The 23,970-nt window shown below is 42.4% G+C and overlaps 2 protein-coding genes across 3 annotated transcripts; one reads left to right on the top strand and one right to left on the bottom strand.

The window, feature by feature from the left end:
• Positions 1-272: 272 nt before the first annotated feature.
• Positions 273-22,817, bottom strand: sec23a (Sec23 homolog A, coat complex II component). Of its 2 annotated transcripts, none has more exons than XM_049596066.1 (20): positions 22,740-22,817; positions 20,477-20,744; positions 19,373-19,430; positions 19,185-19,271; positions 18,869-19,105; positions 18,584-18,660; positions 18,306-18,450; positions 18,064-18,222; positions 17,021-17,136; positions 16,564-16,687; positions 14,630-14,710; positions 14,451-14,540; positions 5,291-5,397; positions 4,606-4,759; positions 4,437-4,514; positions 3,847-4,008; positions 3,671-3,757; positions 3,078-3,233; positions 1,416-1,481; positions 273-1,192 (listed from the first exon to the last, which is right to left on the bottom strand). In XM_049596066.1, the coding sequence occupies exons 2-20, from the start codon at positions 20,695-20,697 to the stop codon at positions 1,103-1,105; spliced, it is 2,295 nt and encodes a 764-aa protein (XP_049452023.1). In that variant the 5' UTR covers positions 20,698-20,744; positions 22,740-22,817; the 3' UTR covers positions 273-1,102. The 2 variants fall into 2 exon arrangements, with proteins under 2 accessions (XP_049452023.1, XP_049452022.1); XM_049596065.1 differs by lacking the exon at positions 22,740-22,817 and adding an exon at positions 22,455-22,478.
• Positions 5,413-13,044, top strand: LOC125900825 (histamine H2 receptor). The gene is made up of 3 exons (XM_049596067.1): positions 5,413-10,401; positions 12,486-12,639; positions 12,756-13,044. Exons 1-3 carry the CDS (start codon positions 9,705-9,707, stop codon positions 12,946-12,948), a joined length of 1,044 nt encoding a protein of 347 aa, XP_049452024.1. The 5' UTR covers positions 5,413-9,704; the 3' UTR covers positions 12,949-13,044.
• Positions 22,818-23,970: the final 1,153 nt, after the last annotated feature.

Below are 23,970 nucleotides of genomic sequence, written 5' to 3'. Positions count from 1 at the left end.
GAAAAGTCATAGTACAGTGTGTTGAAAAATTCCAGTAAAAAAGTCATAGTATAGTATGTTGAAAATTTTCGTAAAAAAAAGTCATAGTATGTTGAAAATTTTCAGTGAATAAAGTCATAGTATAGTATGTTGAACATTTTCAGTAAAAAAGGTCATTGTATTGTATGTTGAAAAATTCCGGTGGAAAAAGTCATAGTATAGTATGTCTAAAAATTCCAGTAAAAATAGTCATAGTAAAGTATGTTGAACCATTTCAATAAAAAAAGAAAGTATTGTATGTTTTCACAGCAGATTTTTATTAGAAACATGAAAATAAAGGCAGTAGCAACAGAACTCACTGGAAACATGTATCTGACTTTTCTTTGCAGGACTTTAGTGTTCAAAGACAAACGTAACAACAACCAACAGTCATTCACAGATCAGAGAGTCTGCAGATAAAGTATTGGGAAAAGCTTGTCCTCACACTCTAAATGAAGAATCATGAACACACCTCACTGTGATCAGAAAATCAACAGCACTTGTGAGAATAACCTCTAGAATGTTTTTATAAAGGTAATTACAATTACAACCGCTAAAATGTGTTGAGCATCACAAAACACAAACAACACAAAGATTTCTGATGATCGATACATTTTCAAACTACTGTGGTGATTCCAAATGAGTCCAAGTTTCCACCAGACTCTGTTGTTATCTTCCTTGCTTGTTTTGTTTTCCTTGCTTGATGATTTTCTGAGCACATTCAGACGATGATCTGATCACACATCAGTCAACATGTTAGAAACAGCTGACCGAGGGACGATGTAATCAGATAGAAGACAAAGAGAGACATTTTCCACCATATAATAACTAGTATTTGAAGATGTAGAAATATCTGAAACAAACAGAATGTGATGTTGCAGCCTTCAGTCTTCACTCAGGGTTTAAAACTAACTGGATGTTTAACATGCATCAAAATTGTTTGTTCTGAACCTACTGCTGATTGGCTGTGACTTGGAGGCTGACAAGCTGTGCTGGCTTGTTAATTAGTTGGTCAACTGGTTGTCAAGAGAACTTAGGCAGCATATGCAAAATAAAAGAGGAAACATAGCGCGAACAGGTGAGGTCAGGCGGCGCTGGAGACAGCAAGTTTCTTTAGGTGATCCATGAACACCTGCAGGCTGACGTCGTCTGTCAGGATGGGAGCTCCAGACTCCTGCAGAGGAAACCACACAACACATCTTATAGCAACACGTCTCATAGCACTACATCTCATAGCAACACAGTGTTGAACTAAAACCCAGTTCAGACCGAAGATTAGCGATGACACGAGTTGAAACAGGCAACTACTTGCAATACGCCATTCTGCAACGTTCTAAAACTGTTACGTCTCGTTGATAATCTTTGGTCTGAACTGGATTTAGAGGTCAAAGTCTCACCTGTCCCCAGGCGTACATGTTGTTGTGGGTCTGGGAGGGGTTCACTTTGGAGAGCAGGAAGCGAGCCTGGAAAACATCATCATCAAACATTTTACTTCCTCTCTGTGTGTACATGTATTTATGTATTTCTACCATGAAACATACACAACACACAGTTTCACCTCTTTAATGATTAATAATTAATTTTACTGTTACTGCAGCATACAATCATGAAGTATAATGTAGCTGCAGCACAAATTTTTCAATGAAAAAAGTCATAGTATAGTGTGTTGAAAACTTTCACTGTAAAAAGTCATAATATAGTATGTCGGAATTTTTTTACTGAAAAAACAAACAAAAAAAAAAGCCATATTATAGTATGTTGAAAATTTCAGTCGAAAAAGTTGTAGTATAGTATGTCGAAAAGTTCCAGTGAAAAGAGTCCTAGTATAGCATGTTGAAAAATTTCTGTAAAAATGAAGTCAAAGTATAGTATGTGGAAAAATTTCACTGAAAATAGTCATATGGAAGTATGTCGAAGAATTTCAGTGAAAAAAGTCATAGTATAGTATGTCAAAAAATTTCAGTAAAAATAGTAAAGTATGTCGAAAAATGTAACTGCAAAAAGTCATAGTATGTCGAAGAATTTCAGTGAAAAAAAGTCATAGTATAGTATGTCAAAAAATTTCGATTAAAAAAGTCATAGTATAGTATGTCGTAAAATTTCAGTAAAAATAGATAGTAAAGTATGTCGAAAAATGTAACTGAAAAAAGTCATAGTATAGTATGTTGAAAATTTTCAGTGAAAAAAGTCATAGTATAGTATGTTGAAAAATGTAACTGAAAAAAGTCATAGTATAGTATGTTGAAAATTTTCAGTGAAAAAAGTCATAGTATAGTATGTTGAAAAATGTAACTGAAAGAAGTCATAGTATAGTATGTCGAAAAATGTAACTGAAAGAAGTCATAGTATAGTATGTTGAAAAATTTCTCAAAAAATAAAAATAAAAAAATCATAGTATAGTTCAGTCATAATTTTATATAAAACGTCATAGTATAGTATGTGCCAAAAAATGTATTGGAAAGTAATAGTATGTCATAAAAGTTTTAGAAAAGTTACAGTATAGTGTGCAAATTTTAAGACAAAGTTAACGGATATTTTCCAGAATTTTCATATAAAAAGTCAAAGTAAGTCAGAAATATTTTATATGAAAGGCCATAGTCAAGTATGTCATAAATGATAGTATGATAGTACCTCATCTTCCTACCAAAATTCGAGAAGCTACCTCAGTCAATTAATTCAAAAGTAACCAATAATAATAACAATAATAATCAATACTAAACCTCAGTAAAGGAACTTATACCCATTCTATGTGCTCATTGTTATGTATAGATACAGTATGTTTTACATACTACTTGTGTTTTAACGTGTTGTCTCCATTTTTTTTTGCATATTTTGATACTCATTATTGTTTAATTTATGTATTCTACGTGTCAAATATTCCATTTGTAATGCTCTGTATGTAGTTAATATATAATATAAAGTATATGTGTAGCCATTTGAGATATGCTTTGTGACTTTGCTCTGTAAAAAACTTTAACTTGATTTTGACATATAAAAGTATAAAGATGAATGTACCCATACATACAGTTGTGTGTGTGCATGTGTGTTAGTGTCCCCACCTGGCTGCCTCCGTGCTCGGTGTCAATGTATCTAGGCATTGGGAAGCGAGTGTGCAGCAGCTCCTGAGCGTCGTCCACCGGAGCCTGAAGGAGGTGTTTGAAGTTCTCATACTCAGGCATTTCCTGGTAACCAGCCTTCCTCCACTGAGCTACAGTCTGACAGACAGAGAAGAGGGATTAATAACCAGCCTTCCTCCACTGAGCTACAGTCTGACAGACAGAGAAGAGGGATTAATAACCAGCCTTCCTCCACTGAGCTACAGTCTGACAGACAGAGAAGAGGGATTAATAACCAGCCTTCCTCCACTGAGCTACAGATAGCTGGTGACAGAGAGATAGATGTGCTTTAGTCCCAAATTCCCAAATGGGAAATTCTTAATCATCTGACAGAAAGAGACAAGAGATTCATAGGGTCACTTTATTTTGAAGGATCTTTTCACCAAACCCTTATTGTGAAGGACACTGTTTTTATACGAGAGCTATAAAGTTAATCATTGATCTGATGTTTATTAATGATGAGCGACATATGATGATGAATCACTGATACAGATGATATAACTGACCTGTGTGTGTGTGTGTGTGTGTGTATGTACCTCCCCGTGGTAGATGAGGATCTGGAAGAAAGTGTCCATTAGTAGGATTCGGTCTGGCAGGATGCTGCTGCTGTCCAAAAGGACCGGCTGAAACACACAAACACATACAGGGGTGTAGAGGTGGATATACAGGTGTGATGGTGTGTTCGGGTGTGTATATATAGGGGGGTAAATACCTCAGGCGGTCCGTTAAATGAATAAGCGTAGAGCACTGGTTGGATCATGATGAGAGCCTGAGTCAGATCCTGTCTGTTGAACTGATGTCTGTAATATGAACTCTCATCTGGACTGTTGTTGAACACCTGCAGGAACGGAGAGCGCCGCAGGTGGAACATGAACTGGAAAAAAAACCAGAATAATTTAAAATCATCTTTCAGGTGTTACAGTTTGAACAGGTGATGTATTAATACATGTTCGGCAAGTGCAGTATACATCCAACCATTGTCATCCTAAAGCAGCAGATAGTGGTGTGTAAAGAGGGCAGAGGAGGAGCGTGCTGGTTTATTTTATTTATACAGAGAACAGTATTTTCCAATTTTGTATTAAGGCGATTTAAATAACTCACTCAAGATTTTTGTTTCAAAACGCCTTACAAGGGTCAGTTTAGCTCGTGGGGGGGAATTGCCCCCAGATCCCCCTCGAGGGTTGGATCAAAGAGGGTGTCGATTGAAAATGACGCCCTCCCATGTTCAATAGGTGATTAAGACCCTGCTGTATGTAGAATGTGTGTGGCAGGTACAGCAGAGTGTTTTGGGATGTAAATCACCTGAGGGTAGAGGGAGAAGGTCTCAGAGAACCTGAAGGAGTTTGGATCGTCTTTGTGGTAATCTCCAAACTTCTGACACTGAACAGAAACAGATGCATTCAAGTTAAAATCATCATCCTGATTATTATTTAAAATCATTATTATAATTATATTTTTATTTCTAACACACCAATCTGATGAGCTGTCGGTCCAACCATCGGAGGACATCAGGACCCTCCTCCGTCTCCGCCCGGTACACCGCCAACCTCGCCATCAAGATGGCCGCCGCCTCCTGATCAAATGACGCTGCGATGCTTTGAATTTGAGTCTGAGCATCTGCCCAGCTGGTAAAGGAGGAGGAAGGAGGGAGGAGGATAAGGGGGAAGGAGAAAGGAAGGGGAGGAAATAAAAAGAGGTGACGGTGGGAGGAGGTTTAGGATGAAAGAGGAGAGGGAGGAGATGAGAAGAAAGTCAGGAGGATAAGAAGAGAGAGAGTGAAAATAGGAGAGGGGAGAAAGAAAAAGGAGATAATAAAAAAGTAGAGAAGGAAAGGAGGGTGAAGAAGGGGAAGGAAAGAGAGAATGAGAGGAGGAATGAGGGAGGGAACAAAGAGGAGAAGGCATTAGTATCAAAGTCATCAGGTGACAGTTTTCTGTGCGTCCATGGGTACACTGCGAGCTGATCATGATTACTATTATTATTAAAAATTAACCAATATACGGATTAAAGTCAGCAACTGGAGCAGGTGATGTTAAAATCACTCCACCTCCACTTCAGACAGAAATCAGGTCTGAATGGAGATCATGTGTTTATGTGTATATGAGTGTGTCTATAGGTGTGTACATAAGTGTGTATGAGTGTGTGTGTGATCGTACTTCCTGGCGGTGGTGGTGACTCTGATGCGTCTCTGTCCTGATGAGTGTTGGTACTGAGTGACAAACTGGATCGCTCCACGGCCGCCCTGAGGGATCGGAGCGTTGTGCTGCAACAACAAACAGCAACAAACCGGTTGAACAGCTGGAAACATCCGGACTGCAGATCAATTAGCAATCAATAATTTGATCCTTCAACTGTGGTCAGGCTGTTTGCAGTCTGTGCGCAGGTACTGGTGTTTTGTTTTCACATCCCACACACCTTGACTTAAATTTGACTGAAGCTTTATTTTAAGGTACTTGCACTTTCTGCATTCCACAACTCCAGTGCCAAAAAAGTTGGGACACTGTGTAAAGCTTAAACAAAAAAAGAATGCAATAATAAATATAAAAAATTATTATAAAAAAAATATATACACTGTACAAGGACGCAGTGTTGTTTGTACTGCCCCTCTGTGACTGTTCGGGAGTTCATCAGAGCGAAAGCCTGGGGGAAGAAAGTGTCTTTGTGACGGGTGGTTTTGGTGGACAGTGCTCTGTAGCGTCTACTGGAGGGGGGGAGTTTAAACAGATTGGGTCAGGGGTGTGAGGGGTCTAGACAGTTTCCTGTCCCTTGACCTGTACAGGTCCTCGATGGAGGAAAGATCAGTACCAATAATCAGATCCAAACCAGACGGTGATGGATGTGCAGAGAACAGACTGGATTATGGCTGTGTAGAACATGATCAGCAGTTCCTGAGGCAGGTTGAGCTTCCTGAGCTGTCGCAGGAAGTACAGCCCCTGCTGGGCCTTTTTCCGGACAGTGTCTATGTGGGAGGTCTACTTCAAGTCCTGAGAGATTGTGGTACCGAGAAACCTGAAGGTGTCCACAGTAGACACTGTGCTGTTGAGGACGGTGAGGCGGGGCAGCGTTGGGGGGCTTCTCCTGAGGTCCACTGTCATCTCCACAGTCTTGAGCGGGTTCAGCTCCAGGTGGTTCTGACCACACCAGAGGACCAGCTGCTCCCCCTCCTGTCTGTATGCAGACTCATCACAGTCCCGGGTTAGACCGATGACCGTGGTGTTGTCCCCAAATTTTCACAGAAGGGTCCCCTGAGGTGCAGTCGTTGTTATACAGGGAGAAAAGCAGTGGGGAGAGGACACACCCCTGGGGGGCGCCAATGCTGATGGACCGGGAGGTGGATGTGATGTTCCCCAGCCTCACTCGCTGCCTCCTGTCAGTCAAGAAGCTGGTAATCCACTGACAGGTGGAGGCAGGCACCGTGAGCTGGATGAGCTTCTTGTGGAGTATTTCAAGGATGATGGTGTTGAAAGCCAAGCTGAAGTCCACAAACAGGATCCTTGCGCAAGTCCCTGGGGAGTCGAGGTGGTGCAAAAAAAGATATCCACTTATTCTGAATTTGATGCCTGCAACACGTTTCAAAAAAGTTGGGACAAGGCCAGCAAAAGACTGAGGAAGTTGCTGAATGCTCACAAAAAGCCTGTTTTGAACAATTCACAGGTAAACAGGTTAATTAGTAACAGGTGATAATATCATGACTGAGTATGAAAGCAGCTGGAAAGCAGCCACTTACGATTGTTGTGAAAAGAAAAGGTGATGTCACACGGTGGTAAACCCCTGTCCCAACCTTTTTGGAAAGTGTTGCAGGCATCAAATTCAGAATAAGTGTATACCCACAAAAAAAAATCCACTATATCTTAATAAAAAAGGTTTCTTTGTGTAAAATATAACATGAATATTAAATATCATTTCATATCTAGGTCAATAAGGATTTGCAAATCATTGCATACTGTTTTTATTTCCACCTTTTTTGGAATAGGGCTCACACTTTGAGGCCAGGGAATTTTAACAAAATAAAGAAGAAATCAGTTTGTGTTGAAGCTGAAAACCTTCATGAAGGATACGCTGCAGGACTGTCGTTAGACTGTGTTAGATTAAGTGTATAATAAGACTTTAACTCATGATACTTTAAGGAAATTTGTCTGAGAGTATTTATGTACAACTGTATTTATGTAAGCAACTACATCTTTTACTTGTAGTGGAGTATTTTCACATAGTGGTCGTCATACTTTTACTGACATGAAGAATTATTACAATTATTATAAGAATACAGTGTAGCAACAGGTAAACATGTGCATCAGTCACACTTGACGTCCACTCTGCACAGTTACACTGAATCTGAAATATAACGTTAAACAAACTGTAGGACAGATCACTGCTCTCTCTGATTGGCTGCTTTACACCTGGACGCAACCTAAGCTCCTCAGTGGTTTGAGTGGTTAAACAGCAGCAGGATGATGGTGATTACACACCTACACACCTGCACACCTGTCATTACCTGCATCACACACACACACACACACACACACACACACAGGATATTGGATGTTGAGGTAGTGTTGACATTAAAGTCAGGTAATAACTTAGTGTGTGTATGTGTGTTTGTGTGTGTGTGTGTGTGTGTGTGTGTCCTCTCATCATCATCTCAGCAGGTGACTGACAGGTGCACCACAGCAACGCTGCCTCTGGAGACACACACGCAGACAGCAGGACACTCCTCGTGCAGTTTGTCCCACTTCAGCCTCAGAGCTGATCAGACTCTGATGGTCTCAGATCAGATTTAAACCACGTCTTCAAAGATCAAACTGATCCCTGATATTGATCACAGACTGGTTTTGGTTAATTTGACCTTTGCACTGTTTCATTTGAGGAGGAAAAAGACTGAACTCTTTTTTTCTTTGGCACGTAGTCGCAGTTTGTGGACATCAGTTCGTGTTTCCACCTCGTTAAGATGAACAGTATGACTGATCAGTGTCGCTCAGCGCTCCGAACTCCACCCTGATCGTTCCAGGCTCATTGGAAAGTTTCAACGCGCAGAGCAGGTGGACTCAGAGTCCTCCAGTGGAAACAAGCTGATGGATTTATAATAACATTTTACATCACACACACTCACTCAGTGTGTTCGGGATCAGTCAGCTCACCACTGTGACTCATCTAACTTAAACCGAGCGGATCATCTCTGGAGCCTGAGGTCCAACCAACCTGCTCTGTTTATATCAGAGTCGTCTGGTGTCTCAGGTCAGGACAACAACATGGAGGACGTGTGATGGCTCCACAGAGCCAGAAAATTTGGAAGCGGGACAGAGTCAAGGTGAAGCTGAGGTGGAAGCTGCAGTAAAGACAGTAAAACAGGGCTGTGCACGACGAGTCGAATCGGATTCATCTGTGAGATACAATTATTGGACTATTCGTTCTTTTCTTCTGTGCAGAGTTTGAGATTCTGAACGGGGTTACGCTGGATGCTTAATGTGACAGTGATACTCACATAATATAGTAAACAAGTTAACTGTGCTAACAACTCATTGGAAATGTGCTACAACATTTTTTTTGCTGACACAAGAGATCAAACAAAAGCCAGAGACTGTCGTATTAAGTTGCTATGAGCTGTAAATTCACCACCGCTAAGCAGAGGGCAGAAGGTAACACTATCTCGGAGACTTACGTTGCAAAGCGTCTCTGGGTCTGCAGCTGCCTGTACCAAAGAGCAGTGTGAAAACAAGGAGTGCTCACTCTGCAACTAAATCTGTGGAGAGAAACGCCCCGAGAACGTGGCACACTGACTCACGAAACAACAAAAAAACGTGACTTCAACTGATAACTCGAATCTCTGACTTTGAGGGAGCAGCCCTGCAGTAGAAGCTGCAGTAAAGAGGGTTTGTGTTGCTGTTTTACTTTAATGGATGTCAGATGGCAACATGACACACACTAAAAGGTCCTGGGTTGTGTTAAGGTTCAGTCGGTTCACCACAGTGACTCATCAGTATAACTCTGTGTGACTTTGTGGTACAGTCTGTTTATATTAGAGACTTCTGTCCAGGTCTGAACCTCAGACTGAACAACACCACGGAGGAGGTTTGGAGTCGTCAGTGTCTGGTTACTGAGGACAATTAACCGATAAGTTAATCTTTTTTTTGGGGGAGCAAACACGCAAATTGAAGACATTAACTTAGGGCTCTAGAAAATGTGACAGGCATTTTTTTTTACTGTTTTCTGGCATTTTGAAATGGTAAGTCAAAGAAAAGTGGACTATTCTGGGATATACTGTGACCTGAGAATCTTCACAAACTATTTACTGACGATTAATCGATTCAGTGCATGATCAGCTGATTCATCAATGATGGAAGCTGTTGCTAATTGAAAAGATTAAGTTTGAACTTTGACATCATCCTGGAGGAGGCTGCGGTGAGACAACCTGCCAATCAAACCACTTTTTTCTGGACTTTTAATCTGAAAATCTGCGTTCAGACTGAGATGAGGATGAAGTCAATGTGCTGAGAGCAGAACTCCGAGACTTTGATCAGAGCAGCATCTCCCCCACGTTCCTGCAGGTCCTCATGTAAAAGTGTCCATCTGAGGATGGCGGATGCTCTGAGGACGCTGTACGGCACTCTGATGGTTCTGTCGGGCGTGGCCTCTGTCTGTGGGAACCTCCTCCTCTTGCTGGTACTCCTCCTCAACAAGGAGCTCCGCACCGACACGCTTGGCCTCACCTTGAGCTTCAGCATCAGCGACTTGGCACTCGGACTCTCCACCATTCCCTTTGGGGCCTATAACAGCCTGGTCCAGCCCTCCTGCTGCCCCAGTGAGGGCGCCTTCTGTCAGGGCAGCGGCTTCATCTTCGTCCTCCTGCAGACCTCCTCCATCCACTCGCTAACCTGGGCCACTGTCGACAAGTTCACCGAAATCTGCTTCGCCCTCAGCTACGGCACCATCTGGACAGCCAGGCGGAGCAGGGTGGTGCTGGTCTTGATCTGGTTGTTCTGCCTGGTGAACGCGGCCCTGCCACTGCTGGGCTTCGGCAGCTACATCTACAGCGAGTCGCGTTTCCTCTGCTGCCCGAGCTTCACCCCTGAAAACAAATGCTTTGTGGTGCTGTGGATGTTGGTGGGCATCGTGGTGCCAATCCTCACCATGTGCTCTCTGTATGGGTACATCGTGTACGTGGCCAGGAAACAGGCCAGGAGGGGAACATTCATGTGCAACGACCTCCATTGCTACTACGTCCCTGCCAACAATTACCTGAGAAGCTCCATCGTGATGGTCACAACATCAGGTGAGTTCATGCTTCACCCAGTTTGTCCGAACTCTTTTCAAACCAACAGAACTTTATTTTAAACTCTAGCAGTGATCACAAAGTGTCAAAAGATCCCACATACCAGGCAGAATTTTGGGTCAAAAGTCTTTAAAATTATGTTTAAAAGTTTCTTCTAATTGTAAATTAGCCGACAGCGGAAAAGAAGTGCAATTTGAATTCTTCTTTCTGTCACCATATCAACGTTACATAGGTTATACGCAGCACTGAGGGACTGTCTCTGAGCCTCTCTCCCCAAAGTCAGTTCACCATCTGCCTGGTAGCGCGAGCTAACATAGCAGTAGCGGCTAACATCCAACAGCAAGAACTTTAAATGTCATTATAACCGTTAATAACTGTAATGTTCGCTCTGTGATACCAACAGTAAGCCCTGTTCCTGTGTATGTGTGTGCAAGCGGACTCTCACCAGCTGTTCCCCAGTGTAGAGCTCACACTCCTGCAGCAGTAGTCTCATGACTAGTTCCCAATTTGGTCCAGCCAGGGCGTCCAGATTTCTCCTCAGTCATTAGTTCAAGGTGCACAGTTAAAAATATTCAGTGTCATACTTGCGTCGAGCTAGTTTGCTGTCTCTGTTAAGTAGCTGTCTGTTAGTCACTCACTCTACAGCAGAAAACAGTACTTCAAAATAAAAGCTCAGTGCTGAAATCCACTGTACTTCAAAATAAAGTGTGGTTTTTACAAACTTGACACATTCCCAGGTCACTTACAGTCCATCTAAAATGGACTCGCAACCCACTTTTGGACCACAACCCACCAGCTGGGAACCACTGCTCTATACTTTGAGTGAATACTGACGTCCAAACGAGTACTCAAGTACTCAAGTACCATGCCCATCCCTACTCATAACCTTAATATTTCTAAAATCTTGGTAAGTAGAGTTAGCGCTCGGAAAATGTACATTAAAGTGGGTCGCGGATCCATTCTGGATGGACCTGAAGTGACTTGCGAATGTGTCTATTTGTGTTTATTTAAAAAAAAAAAACAACAGTTTTTTTAGTACAGTGAAAATCTGGACTAAAGCTTTTATTTTGAAGTGCCATTTCCTGCTGTAGAGTGAGTGAATATCAGACAGCTCCTTGACAGAGACAGCAAACTAGCTCAACGACATGGCCAAACACAAGAATGACACTGAATATTTTAAACTGTGGGACCTTGAACTAATGACCCTGGAAATCTGGGCTGGACCAGTTGGGAGCCACTGACTAAGTATATAGGAAATGTTTGTACCTATTATTTGAGTCTTTATTTGAATGCCAGCTTTAATGAAGAATTCACAGTAACCTGATAGCTCTGTAAATGCAGAAGACAAACAGTGTGATTATAAACCTGTAGAGCAGGTTGTAAATGTCTGATTTATACTTTAATATAATCTGTCAAAAGATATCTGAGTGGTCGGTTAGCAAACATTGTTTAAATGAAGGTGAACTCATAAAACTCAGTACAGGAGAATCATGTGTGCATGTTGCCATGACAACAGGATGTCTAGGGTTAAATCCCGAGATGAGGATCAGCTTCTATGTTTACTCTCATGACTCTCTGTCATTACTCTCATTAAGATGACACACAGTGATGATGTCATAAAAACAGGGAGGGTCAAAGGTCACCAACAGCAGCGCAGAAACCAGACTTCAGTTTTATGTTCTGACCGTCAGTTTGAATCATTTTAACTTTGTTCCTGTGAAATCAGGATTTTTCTGTCAGTGTGGTGAGTTGAGCAGAGCGTAGTTTGCAGACTGCTCTTCTTTTGTCATCATCACTCAGCTTACTAGAGAAGTGTTTCTCAAATGGTGTGCTGCAGCACACAGGTGTGCCGTGATGCCGCTCCAGGTGTACTGTGGGATTTTGGTATAACCACACATTATTATTGCAATATTTAGCTGGTTCTACAAAAAGTTATGACTGAATTTTCAGTTGACTGTATCAGTATATAGTGTGCACTAATTTCCGAATAAATTAACTTCTCTCTCAATACTGGACTAATTTCAAACATTGTTTTTCCCATTAGTCACTTAGACACAACTTGAAGTTTTCTGTCTGTTTCTCAGTGTGTTTGCTGGTGTGCTGGCTGCCCTTCATCTCAGTGTGTTTGTACGAGACATTCAGTGGTCAGCAGAGTCCAGCTGTGACCTCTGCCCTCTCCGCATGGCTGGTCCTGACCAGCGCTGCCCTCAACCCCTGGATCACCTGTATGACGCAGATGTAAGTAAGATACTGCAAAGGCAAAGCTGATCGTGAATGTCCGACTGTATGATGGACTGAGCTGTGAAACGGCCGTAACACACATGAATGACTGACATGCGTTCATGTGTCTCCAGTAGGTACAGGGCAGCGGTGCGTCGGAGCGTCGGCAGGTTTATTCAAATGTGTCTATGTCCTGGGATGCCTCTGGTGTCCCGCCCCCAGAGCTTCACCCTCCACCTGGACACAACCAATCGCATCAGCACGACCACGACGACTACGGCAGCAACACACCCACCGTCATCACCGAAAACACCAACACCACCATGATGACCACGTATACACACCAGCTGTACCTGCAGAGACAAACTGTCACACTGCACCGTGGGAAATGGAGATCAGCCCTCCTCCTTCTTCCTCCATCACATACAGAGCCATCCTCAATTTCAGAGAGATTTCAGACAAACGCTTCATCTGAAGCAGACTGAAGCCAGAGGTTTGATATTTGTGGATGTGTGAACGGTGATGTCAGCAAGTTGGTCCATGTGGTTTAAAGTGACACATCTCAACAGCTGCTGGATGTTTTGTCATTACATGTTGTACAGACATTCGTGGTCCCCGGAGGATGAAGCCTGCTGACTTTTCCTATGGCGCCAACATCAGGTTAAAGTGTTCACTTTCACAAAAATTCAGTCCGTCCCAGGGCATCTCTAAAACTAAACGCTGAAATCTCTCAGCCAAAAGTGGACTGAGGTTAAGCTGAAGTGGTTCATCGTCTGATGTCCCTGAGCCAGAACACACTCAAACATGAGAACAGTTTGTAAGCAACAGCAGGAGCGAGCAGGCGCTGCAGAGGAGAGGACAGCCTGAAATGTGGTTCTGGTTCTTCTCACAGCTAACGATGCAAAGTGTGAAGAGTTTCAGGAGAAAAAGAGTGTCTAATGTCCAGAGGGTCGCAGCTCTGGTTGTATAATAACCCATAACATAATAATAATAATAATAAATACTACTAATGATTGTCGACTTCTGTGGGCTTGTTGCTTTTCTTGTGTGTCCGTCTATGTTCAGATTCCTCCTCTCAATCAGTAAACCCTCAATTCACAAAGGATGAAGAATAAAAACTAGAATTACCACCTCATGTTTGAACGCCTCCGCACACCAGACAAGTTGCACTTACAGTTACATTCAGGTCTGTGAAAATGTGGATGCTTCGCACACATCTTCCTCCGGCAGCACAAAATATTTATACAATCAGCACAGTTTCAAGATGGACACCCAAGATTAGAGTCACCAATTCAGTATCCGACCACGTCTCCTCTTCTGTTCCTGAGTTATAACAGTGAGACATTATGATGTCACAGTGACCTTGACCTTTAACCTTCGACCATCAAATTCTAGTCAGTTTATTCCTGAGTTCAAGTGGACATTTGTGCCAAATTTGAGGAAACTCATCTATAGCCTCCCAGAGACTCTGCGTTTACGACAAACAGATGCACGCAAAGTCACATTGAACTTTAAACTATGACCACCAAAATCAAATCAGTTCATTGTTGAGTCCAAATTGAAGAAATTCCCTCAAGGTGTTTTAAAGATATCGTGTTCACAAGAATGGGAGAGATGTACATACGGAGGGACGGACAGACAGACGGGACAACCCGAAAACATAATGCCTCCAGCCACGACTATCGCTGGCAGGAGGCATAACAAGTAGAGGTCACCTGACTGTGAACGCAGCTATCAGTCAACTACATCTGAAACTTTTCTAAGCTGTGATGATCGGTACAATCAATGGATCAGCAGCTTCAGACTGATCTGAGGTCAGCTGTTCCTACCTGGTTCACCACCTCGAAGTACAGAGCCAGCGTGGTGGTCGGATCCAAACCGCAGATCTTCCACTGACACGTTCCTCCTGTTCCGATCTCCTGTAACACACAAACACACACGGGTTACTGCACAGGACTGTGTGCTACAGAGCACCACAGCATAATACTGCACAGTGCAGTGTACTCACGTTCTCAGAGACACAGGGTCCTTTAGCATTCAGAGACACACACGGTCCGATGGCTCCAGATACTTTGATCTCTCTGGATGTCTGAAACAAAGAGTGACATGTTTATCATCTATGTATTTATTCACCTGGGACACAGGTGACTCGGGGGCGGGGCCTCCAGGTCACGAGTGTATTAATTCAATTCAATTTTATTTCTAAAACCCAATATCACAAATCACAATTTGCCTCACAGGGCTTTACAGCATACGACATCCCTCTGTCCTTAGGACCCTCGCAGCGGATAAGGAAAAACTCCCCAAAAAATCCTTTAACGGGGAAAAAAAAAACGGTAGAAACCTCAGGAAGAGCAACTGAGGAGGGATCCCTCTTCCAGGACGGACAGACGTGCAATAGATGCCGTACATGTCGTAGTAGTAACAAAGGGCCTGTTTAGACCTGTCATTAACATGCATCCTGAGTGATCCAATCACAAGTGGACAGCGCTGAATACAAGTGTAAACGACCACCAGGACACACTGTAATCTGATCCTTGAACCACTTACTGAGGTGGTCTGGTACACATTTAGCCACATATGTTTTGGAGCGTAAACACTAACGCCTCCTGATGCTACCCGACAAAGGTGTAACAGGAAAATATGTCATAAATGCAGAATGTAGTGCTTGTTTTGGTAACAGTGTATCAACACTGGGTAACTTGCTCTTTTTACAATGAGGTAGTTGTTAGTTAGTTGTTGCACAACCATCCATCTTTTTGCCCTATAGAAGGAGGCGGGTTGAATTCTGCTGACAGTAATGTCTCCAGCTGTACCGACACAACCGTTAAGTTGACTATTGAGCATGCTAGCAAGCAACTAGTGAGAATGCAAACTGTGCGCTGGGCCCTTTGACCGTCTAGCATGAGTGATGTAGGCAGTACGGCAATCTGACCACAAGTGGTGAGCTGATTACGCATGATAGACACAGGTGTGAGCAGTGATAAGTCTCAGCTTTCCACCTGTGTTCGGGCACTGAAATGCATGATAACAGCAGGTCTAAATGGGCCCAAAGTGAAGCTGGTTGTGTTGTTAATGTGTAATTGCACCAGAGACTGACCAGTGCTGGATTTTCAAGACCAATTTGATAACAGTAAGTTGCCTGATCTCAAGTCGTAGTGGAACACTGTCTGTCAGAGACTCTGTTTGCAAATGAGCTCAGATCTTTGACTGTGTCGACTCTAAATCGGCTGACCTGACAGCTTGCTTTCGAGAGCCCAACACCCAGTGACTAACTGGTTAATTTTAAAGAAAAGAAAAAACACAAAATGAAATGAAATACAAGAGGCCTTTCCTTTTAATGCACTGCTCCACTGACTCATTGAGCTTTAGCACTGGCTAGCTGCATTCACATGTGGAAACATGGTGCCCACTGCCCACCCTCTGGTCTCCACTGGTTAGCTAATGTTAGCCTTGGTTGCTCTACAGTGTGCAGCAGCTGGGTCAGGTGGGAGCTAGCTAGTGGCACCAATCATTTGTGAATTACAGCTGTGAACACCGTCCTGCCACCATGACAGTGTGGTTGTGCCGACCCTCCAGTCTCCCTGAAGGTTGCCCTGGTGAGTAAAAAGCTTCATTTTAAGCCAAAAAACCTCTTTAACGTTGTTACCTATGTTAGCACCAGTAGCTGCTAAAGGTGCTAACATAGCTGCTTGAGTCATCGAGGTGATCTGTGAGAAGACCGGAGGGTGGGAACAATATTTCCATAGCAACGCTGTTGGGTTGCGATGCCGTTTTGAGCAATACTTGCAGAATGACCAGCACCGCTACCTAGCTCCCGCCACATCCAGGTTGTGAGCAGTGCAGTGAAACTGAAGAGCACCAAAATTGACCTATTGACCCTCATGTGTAACTGTTTAAAAATTTTATCAGAGGTTAACCAATGACATCACTAGTTCATACCTTGACCTCCAGCGCGGCAGCGAAGGCCATCTTGAAGGATCCCTGGACGTCTTTGGTGAAAACTCTCTGGAAGGTTTGTTTGAAGAGAGACGTGTTGAAGGAGTCGGCCATCACCATGTAACCTCTGCAGAGCACAACATACACACTGTTTAAGCCTTTACAGGTGATGAGAGGACAGAGTAACGTCAACAAATTACAGTCAACAAACTCCCAATAGCTCCCAGTGTGTGATCAGTTTATCCAAATAAAGCCTGTCTGGAAATTTGTGCGAATGTTTTGGGAGTGGTGAAGAGCCGCTGGCTGTGAGAGAGCACCCAGGTTGTGGAACAACATGTTTTTTTATGATTTAAGTGTAAAAACTGAGCAACTGGTTTCTGCTTTACATAACGGTTAACATCAGCTGAAGACTGTGTATGAGTGTGTGTGTGTGTGTGTGTGTGTGTGTGTGTGTGTGTACCCGGTATAGTTGGCACAGCACTTCATCTCCAGCAGGCCGGTCTGATCAAGAGCACAGGCGTAGATGTCGATGATGTGGCCGTTAGTGGACGCTCTGCTAGCTAGAGACTCATAGTGCTACACCACACACACACACACACACACACACACACACACATACACACACATACACACACGATGAAATCAATATCAGAATCAGCTTAATTGGCCAAACACTGTGTGTGAACACCAACGAGAAATTCCACTTTTTGTACTTTTTGTACAGACTGGACGGTTATGAACACAAAGAGGAAGAATATATGGAATCAAACTTGAATATATTAAATGAAAGTTTGAATAAATTGAATTAAAGTCTAAATATATTGAATAAACGTCTAAAATAAATAAATAAATTGAATGACAATCAGAATATATTAAGTGAAAGTCTGAATATATTGACAGAAAATTAGAATATATTAAATGAAAGGCTGAATATATTAAATAAACCTCTTAATATAATGAATGAAAGTTTGAATAAACTGAATGAAAATCAGAATATATGAAGTGAAAGTCTGAATATATTGACTGAAAATTAGAATATATCAAATGAAACTTTGAATATATTGACTGAAAGTTTGAATACATTGAATAAAAGTCTAAATATAATGAATGAAAGTTGGAATAAATTGGATGAAAATCAGAATATATTAAGTGAAAGTCTGAATATATTGACTGAAAATTAGAATATATCAAATGAAACTTTGAATATATTGAACAACAGTCAGAATATATTGGATGAAACTTGAGAATACTGCAAGTCTGCAATATGCAGATATTTATGAAAAAAAGCCAATGTTGTGTTTATTATAAAAAAAATAGTACAAATAAATAAATGGTGGATGAATAAACATGGACTGGGTGATTATGCGCATGTTTATATGTTTATTTACACTGTTCAGGATTCATACTGACAGTATCTGACCCCAGCTCATCCTCTAACTGCTCACTATACAAACACAGATGATACTTTAAAACTTAAAGTATTCAGCATTATTCTTCACTCACCTTGGTGGCTTTCTTCATGAACTTGGCGTTGTCCTTCTCAAGGTCGTGCCAGGACCTGATTGGGGTCTTTAGTTCATCCCCCACCACCATGCCGGGGCCTTGCGTGGCTGGGCCTCCGATGAAGGTCATGATCCGAGCGCCCGTGTTCGGGAAGGTGCACTGTGAGTAAAAGACACAGATTCTGTGTGACATGATGCCGACGTGTCACCGCTGCTGAATTAACACCTGCCTGCCCCCCTCACCTCCAGCAGGCCCACAGCAATGGACATGGCAACGCCCAGCGAGCGCAGTGGTCTCTTTCCCTGAGTGACGGGCCAGGGGTCGCGCTGCAGCTCCCCCAGCAGGTCAGTCAGGTTCATGTCGATCTTCTGCACCGGCTGCAGGAACCTAAAGAAAACATATTTCAAAATACTGCCTGCTGACACCCAGAAACACACTTCACACCCTGAGTGACGCCACAAATACACACTGTACTGCCTGAAACACAAGGGTCCTCACAAATGTGCGTGTGTGTGTTTACCTGTTGGACAGAGGCTGTTGGGCAGGTTGAGGTCCTCGTCCCTGAGTGGCTGAAGGTTTGGTCAGACCGAGCATCTCCTGCAAAGCCACAAACAATGCACACCTAGTTAGTTAGCGCTGTTAGCTAACAGAGACAGACAGGTAAACCTGGAGCATGGGGCACATCTTAGACTGCTGCCACCAACACACAGACCCTGACAGGTGGATGTTTAGAAGACTGACCAGCTATTGTATCTGTGAGGACCAGCAGCGACCCGTTGGTCTGGTCCCAGTGTGAGTTAGGTACCTGGAGCTGCTTGGCGTTCAGGTCCTTGGTGCCCCTGAAGACGTAGCTCTTGGAAATCCCCTCACAGCCCAGCTCGTGAACCTGAACCATGCGGCCGAAGGTGATGAGTCCGACCAGCGCGGTGGGAGGCAGCAGAGAGAGGGACATCTGCAGGGACTCCTTCAGAGCCTGCAGGTCCTCGTCCTCCATACAGGTGTCCACCACGTACAGGAAGACCAGTGGCATCTGAGGGCCTCGCTAAGGACAAAGACCACATCTGGTTATACACCTGACAACATGATCTGTGTGTGTGTGTGTGTGTGTGTGTCAGTCTTACCTGGACCACATACTCGATGGTGGAGAACTGAGGCAGCAGCTCAGCTGGTTGGTTCACCTCAGAGATTCCAGCGTAAGATGGAGGAAACTGCAACAGAACAAAGTGTCGCGCTGTGAGTGTGTGTGTGTGTGTGTGTGTGCGCTCCTCATCTATGTTTGTGAGGACATTTAAGTGTGTTTATACTGAACCTGGTTCCTCTGGTAGCAGAAGTTACAGGCCCACAGCTTGGCTCTGTAGTCCACCTGACTGGAACACACAGACAGGTACATGTTAGAGGGATGTATGTTAAATGGATATATTTCAGATGAGTACATGTTAGAAGAGCGTATGTTAGAAGAGTGCATATTAGAAGACTACATGTTAGAAGAGTGTATGTTAGAGTGCATGTTAGAAGAGTGCATGTTAGAAAAGTACATGTTAGAAGAGTGCATGTTAGGGTGCATGTTAGAAGAGTACATGTTAGAAAAGTACATGTTAGAAGAGTGCATGTTAGGGTGCATGTTAGAAGAGTACATGTTAGAAAAGTACATGTTAGAAGAGTGCATGTTAGAGTGCATGTTAGAAGAGTACATGTTAGAAGAGTGCATGTTAGAAATGTGCATGTTAGAGTGCATGTTAGAAGAGTACATGTTAGAAGAGTGCATGTTAGAAATGTGCATGTTAGTGTGCATGTTAGAAGAGTACATGTTAGACTACATGTTAGAAGAGTGCATGTTAGAGTACATGTTAGAAGACTACATGTTAGAGTACATGTTAGAAGAGTACATGTTAGAAGAGTGCATGACTTCACAGAGCTACACTAAATGTGTGAGAGTATGCGGTAACCTCTGACCCTGGACTGTGACCCCCCCATCTGGTAGGCTAGGGCACTATCTACTTTTTTTATACTTTCATACTGACATTACACCGAGCTTTATGACGGTAATTGTGTTTTGTTTTTTAAAAAAGGATGCTGAGCTGCTGGTGATAGAAGTCATTGTTGGCATGGTTACAGTGGTTTATCGTCACACCGGTAACCCTCCGCCTCTAATCCCCATCACCCGCAGTAGCTATTTTTCACTGCTCAGCTGCCTGTTCCGACAGTAGAGACTGACCTCTGGTGGCCAGTGATGCGCACTACATACAGTACACCTCAACAACAGCCTCTCAGAAATATGAGCGTCTGTATTTTTGACGGTATTAAAAATCATACCGTCACGATTTCTATATACCCTGGTATACTTGGATACCGCTAGAGCCTACCGTCTGTGATCTCTGACTGTGATGTTACACGAGTGATTGGTGATGCTTACCACAGTGGGTTGAGCACAGCACGGCAGGTGGCGCGGCTGCAGAGAACCGGCTCGTACTGGATGGGCGGCAGGTCGGGCCGTTCCTTCAGCGGGGTGAACAGGGCTGAAACGGGGACCACCATCCGGGTCGCCTCCAGCCTGCTGGACGGCCAGACGTTCCAGCTGAAGCGCACGCCGTCTCGCTCCTCGTTTGAAGCGATGTACTCTGGGAAAGTCGCCATGGCAATGCAGGCTGATGGGAGGGGTCAGACACACTGTCAGGTAAAAGCTGTGGGGAGGGAGAGGAAACAACATCAGTGTACTGCAGTACTGCTAAGTTTACAGTAGTACCACTAACCATACTGTAACCATACTAACTATACTGCAGTACTGCCAACTGCAGTACTACTAACTATACTGCAGTACTGCCAACTGCAGTACTACTAACTGCAGTAGTAGCTAAGTTTACAGTAGTACCACTAACCATACTGTAGTATTAATAACTGCAGTACTACTAACTATACTGCAGTACTGCCAACTGTAGTACTACTAACTGCAGTACTGCCAACTGTAGTACTACTAACTATACTGCAGTACTGCCAACTGTAGTACTACTAACTACACTGCAGTACTACTAACTTTACTGCAGTACTACTAACTTTAAAACTTTATTGCAGTACTACTAACTTTACAATAGTACTGTTAACTATACTGTAGTACTACTAACTTTACAGTAGTACTGCTAACTTTACTGCAGTACTACTAACTTTACAATAGTACTGCTAACTATACTGTAGTACTACTAACTTTAAAACTTTACTGCAGTACTACTAACTTTAAAACTTTATTGCAGTACTACTAACTTTACAATAGTACTGTTAACTATACTGTAGTACTACTAACTTTACAGTAGTACTGCTAACTTTACTGCAGTACTACTAACTGTACAATAGTACTGCTAACTATACTGTAGTACTACTAACTACACTGCAGTACTACTAACTTTAAAACTTTATTGCAGTACTACTAACTTTACAATAGTACTGCTAACTATACTGTAGTACTACTAACTTCACAGTAGTACTGCTAACTTTACTGCAGTACTACTAACTTTAAAACTTTATTGCAGTACTACTAACTTTACAATAGTACTGCTAACTACACTGCAGTACTACTAACTTTAAACTTTACTGCAGCACTACTGACTTCACAATAGTAGTACTAATATTACTGTAGTACTACTAATAGTGCAATACTACTAATGTCCTGCAGTAGTGAACCCTATACATGGTAACGACCCTCTCAGTCAGGACAAACTCAGTTGAGTCAGTAACGTTGTTGGTTTTTTACTTTAATTTAGAAATTGAACACTTAACTGAATAACTGATTAATCAGTGAAATATAGTCTTAAATAGTTTTTCTTAACTCCACCTCTCCACTAAATAATAATTAGTTGCAGCCCTGCTGTACTTGTGTTGTGTACAGTACTTGGTTAAATGTACTTAGTTAAATTCCACCGCTGTTTTTGGACAATCCTGAAATTCCTCTACCACCGCCCCACCCACCTCAGAGGCCACCCACCTGAGAGATCACCCACCTAAGAGATCACCCACCTGAGAGGCCACCACCAAACTCTGTACCGTTTCATGTAATTAAGTATTTAAAGAAAGGAATCACCTATCATTATCCAGCTTTCAGACACTAGTATTGCAGTAAACATTAAAGTATTTCCCTCTGAAATGCAGAAAAATCAAGTTCAAAGTTGCAGAAAATGGAAACACTACATGTAGAAATACAGTTAAACCACAGTACTGCAGTAAGTGTACCTGCGCCACTGCTGTCTGACACTGTAATAAAGACACTATCAGGTAATCAATCATGCCTGATGATCAATCAGAGCAGATGACAGTTAATATGTAACTCTGATATTTAAAGTCCAGTCTATCAGTCTGAATATAAAAGATGCTGCGACAGAAACCAGGCTGACGTCAGTGAGTACCTGTGTGACGCGTCCAGGTAGAGAAACTGAGTGTCAGTGTCGCACCTGAATATGTTCACTCACACAGAAATAAAATAAAACTGTTTATAATCTGCAGAGTTGAGTTCAGTCCAGTTAGCCTCAGGGCTAACCGCTAACAGCAGCCGACTGAGCAGGTAAACAGCAGCGTCATGAAAAGGTGACGTGCTCGGGGTGACCACACAGGTAACCTGACGGGGTCCAGGTGAGACCGTAGGTCTGTCAGGTCCAGGTGTGTCTCTATATGAAGGTAAATCAGTCACTCACCGCCGCTCTGCCGCCGCCGCCGCCGCTCCTCTCTACTGACAACGAAGCAAAACAACATGGCGGCGGCCCGGCGCCACGTCAAGACACAGATAGAAGAAACAGGAAGAGGTCTCACTCTGGGCGACATTCAGGAACCACATTCATCAATACTAACTGAAAGGAGCCACAAGTGCTTATATCGCAGGCAACTGGACGTGCTTCTTAAGATCAGAAAAAACAACAAAAAAAACATTTATTTATATATATATATATATATATATATATATTGCTATAGTAAACATATTATGATTTATATATATAATATATATACAGAACTCATTTAAAAGTAATAAATAGTAATAAATAATAAAGGTTAAAGGATAAAATATTCATTCATTCCTACTCTAAACACACACACACACATATGCACATACAAGCAGTGCCAACATATGCCGTGAACATGAATAAGTTAAAATTATTTGCACATAAAATAAATAAATAAATAAATAAATAAAATCATTGCACATGGTGTAAGTATAAACAACAAATATTACTGGTAGTAATAATGGCTGTAAAGGTCCACAGACAGAGGGTGTCGTGTGTCAAAGCCCTCTGAAGCAACAAAAAAGAGATTGATGATTTGATTAATATATAAGTATAGTATAGTAGTATAGTATATAAATGATAAAATGTGCCGTGTAAAAAAAAGAAAAAAAAACCCCACATGTATATATTTATCTTTAATAGTTTCTATTGTTATTATGTTATTTTATGTGCTTGTAATTACATATTTATTTTATTTTTACCTTCCCCTGTGTACCTGTACTTTCTCTGTCTTCGTGCTGCTGAATTCCTCCAGAGATAAATAAAAGTTAATCTTATCTTCGGAAACCTTGTTGCAGCTTTAAAGGTCATAGAAAAAGAATTCACATTACAACACAAAGTGGCTGCAGGCAGCTCCTCTTAGAGGGAGTTGTATTTTTTCACAAACGTTACAGTATCACGACATTAAAAAAAATAATATTGTGTACAACATAATTCTGAGAAGAACAATCACACAACAGATTATTTTGACATTAACACATTTGAGCCAGTCGACTGATTTCTTTAAGAATATTTTGACTTTATTTTCTCGATGTCGTTCCTCACAGAGCTGACTCCAGACCTATGTGGGCTGAGAGGTCACTTGAGGTTAACCTCTGGTAAACTGTGACGGAGTCTGTACACACATTCCACGACAGAGTGATTCATC

This window comes from Epinephelus fuscoguttatus, linkage group LG14 (assembly GCF_011397635.1).
Source record: "Epinephelus fuscoguttatus linkage group LG14, E.fuscoguttatus.final_Chr_v1".
NCBI classification, from domain to species: Eukaryota; Metazoa; Chordata; class Actinopteri; order Perciformes; family Serranidae; genus Epinephelus; species Epinephelus fuscoguttatus.
This window is presented reverse-complemented; position numbering and strand designations above follow the sequence as displayed.

Coding starts and splice junctions, on each gene's coding strand:
- LOC125900825 (XM_049596067.1), top strand. CDS start 9,705: ATGGCGGATGCTCTGAGGACGCTGTACGGCACTCTGATGGTTCTGTCG. Junction 10,402..12,485: donor CGTGATGGTCACAACATCAG/GTGAGTTCATGC, acceptor TCTGTTTCTCAG/TGTGTTTGCTGGTGTGCTGG. Junction 12,640..12,755: donor ATCACCTGTATGACGCAGAT/GTAAGTAAGATA, acceptor ATGTGTCTCCAG/TAGGTACAGGGCAGCGGTGC.
- sec23a (XM_049596066.1), bottom strand. CDS start 20,697: ATGGCGACTTTCCCAGAGTACATCGCTTCAAACGAGGAGCGAGACGGC. Junction 18,451..18,583: donor CAACAGCCTCTGTCCAACAG/GTAAACACACAC, acceptor TGTTTTCTTTAG/GTTCCTGCAGCCGGTGCAGA. Junction 4,009..4,436: donor CCTTCTCCCTCTACCCTCAG/GTGATTTACATC, acceptor TTTTTTTTCCAG/TTCATGTTCCACCTGCGGCG.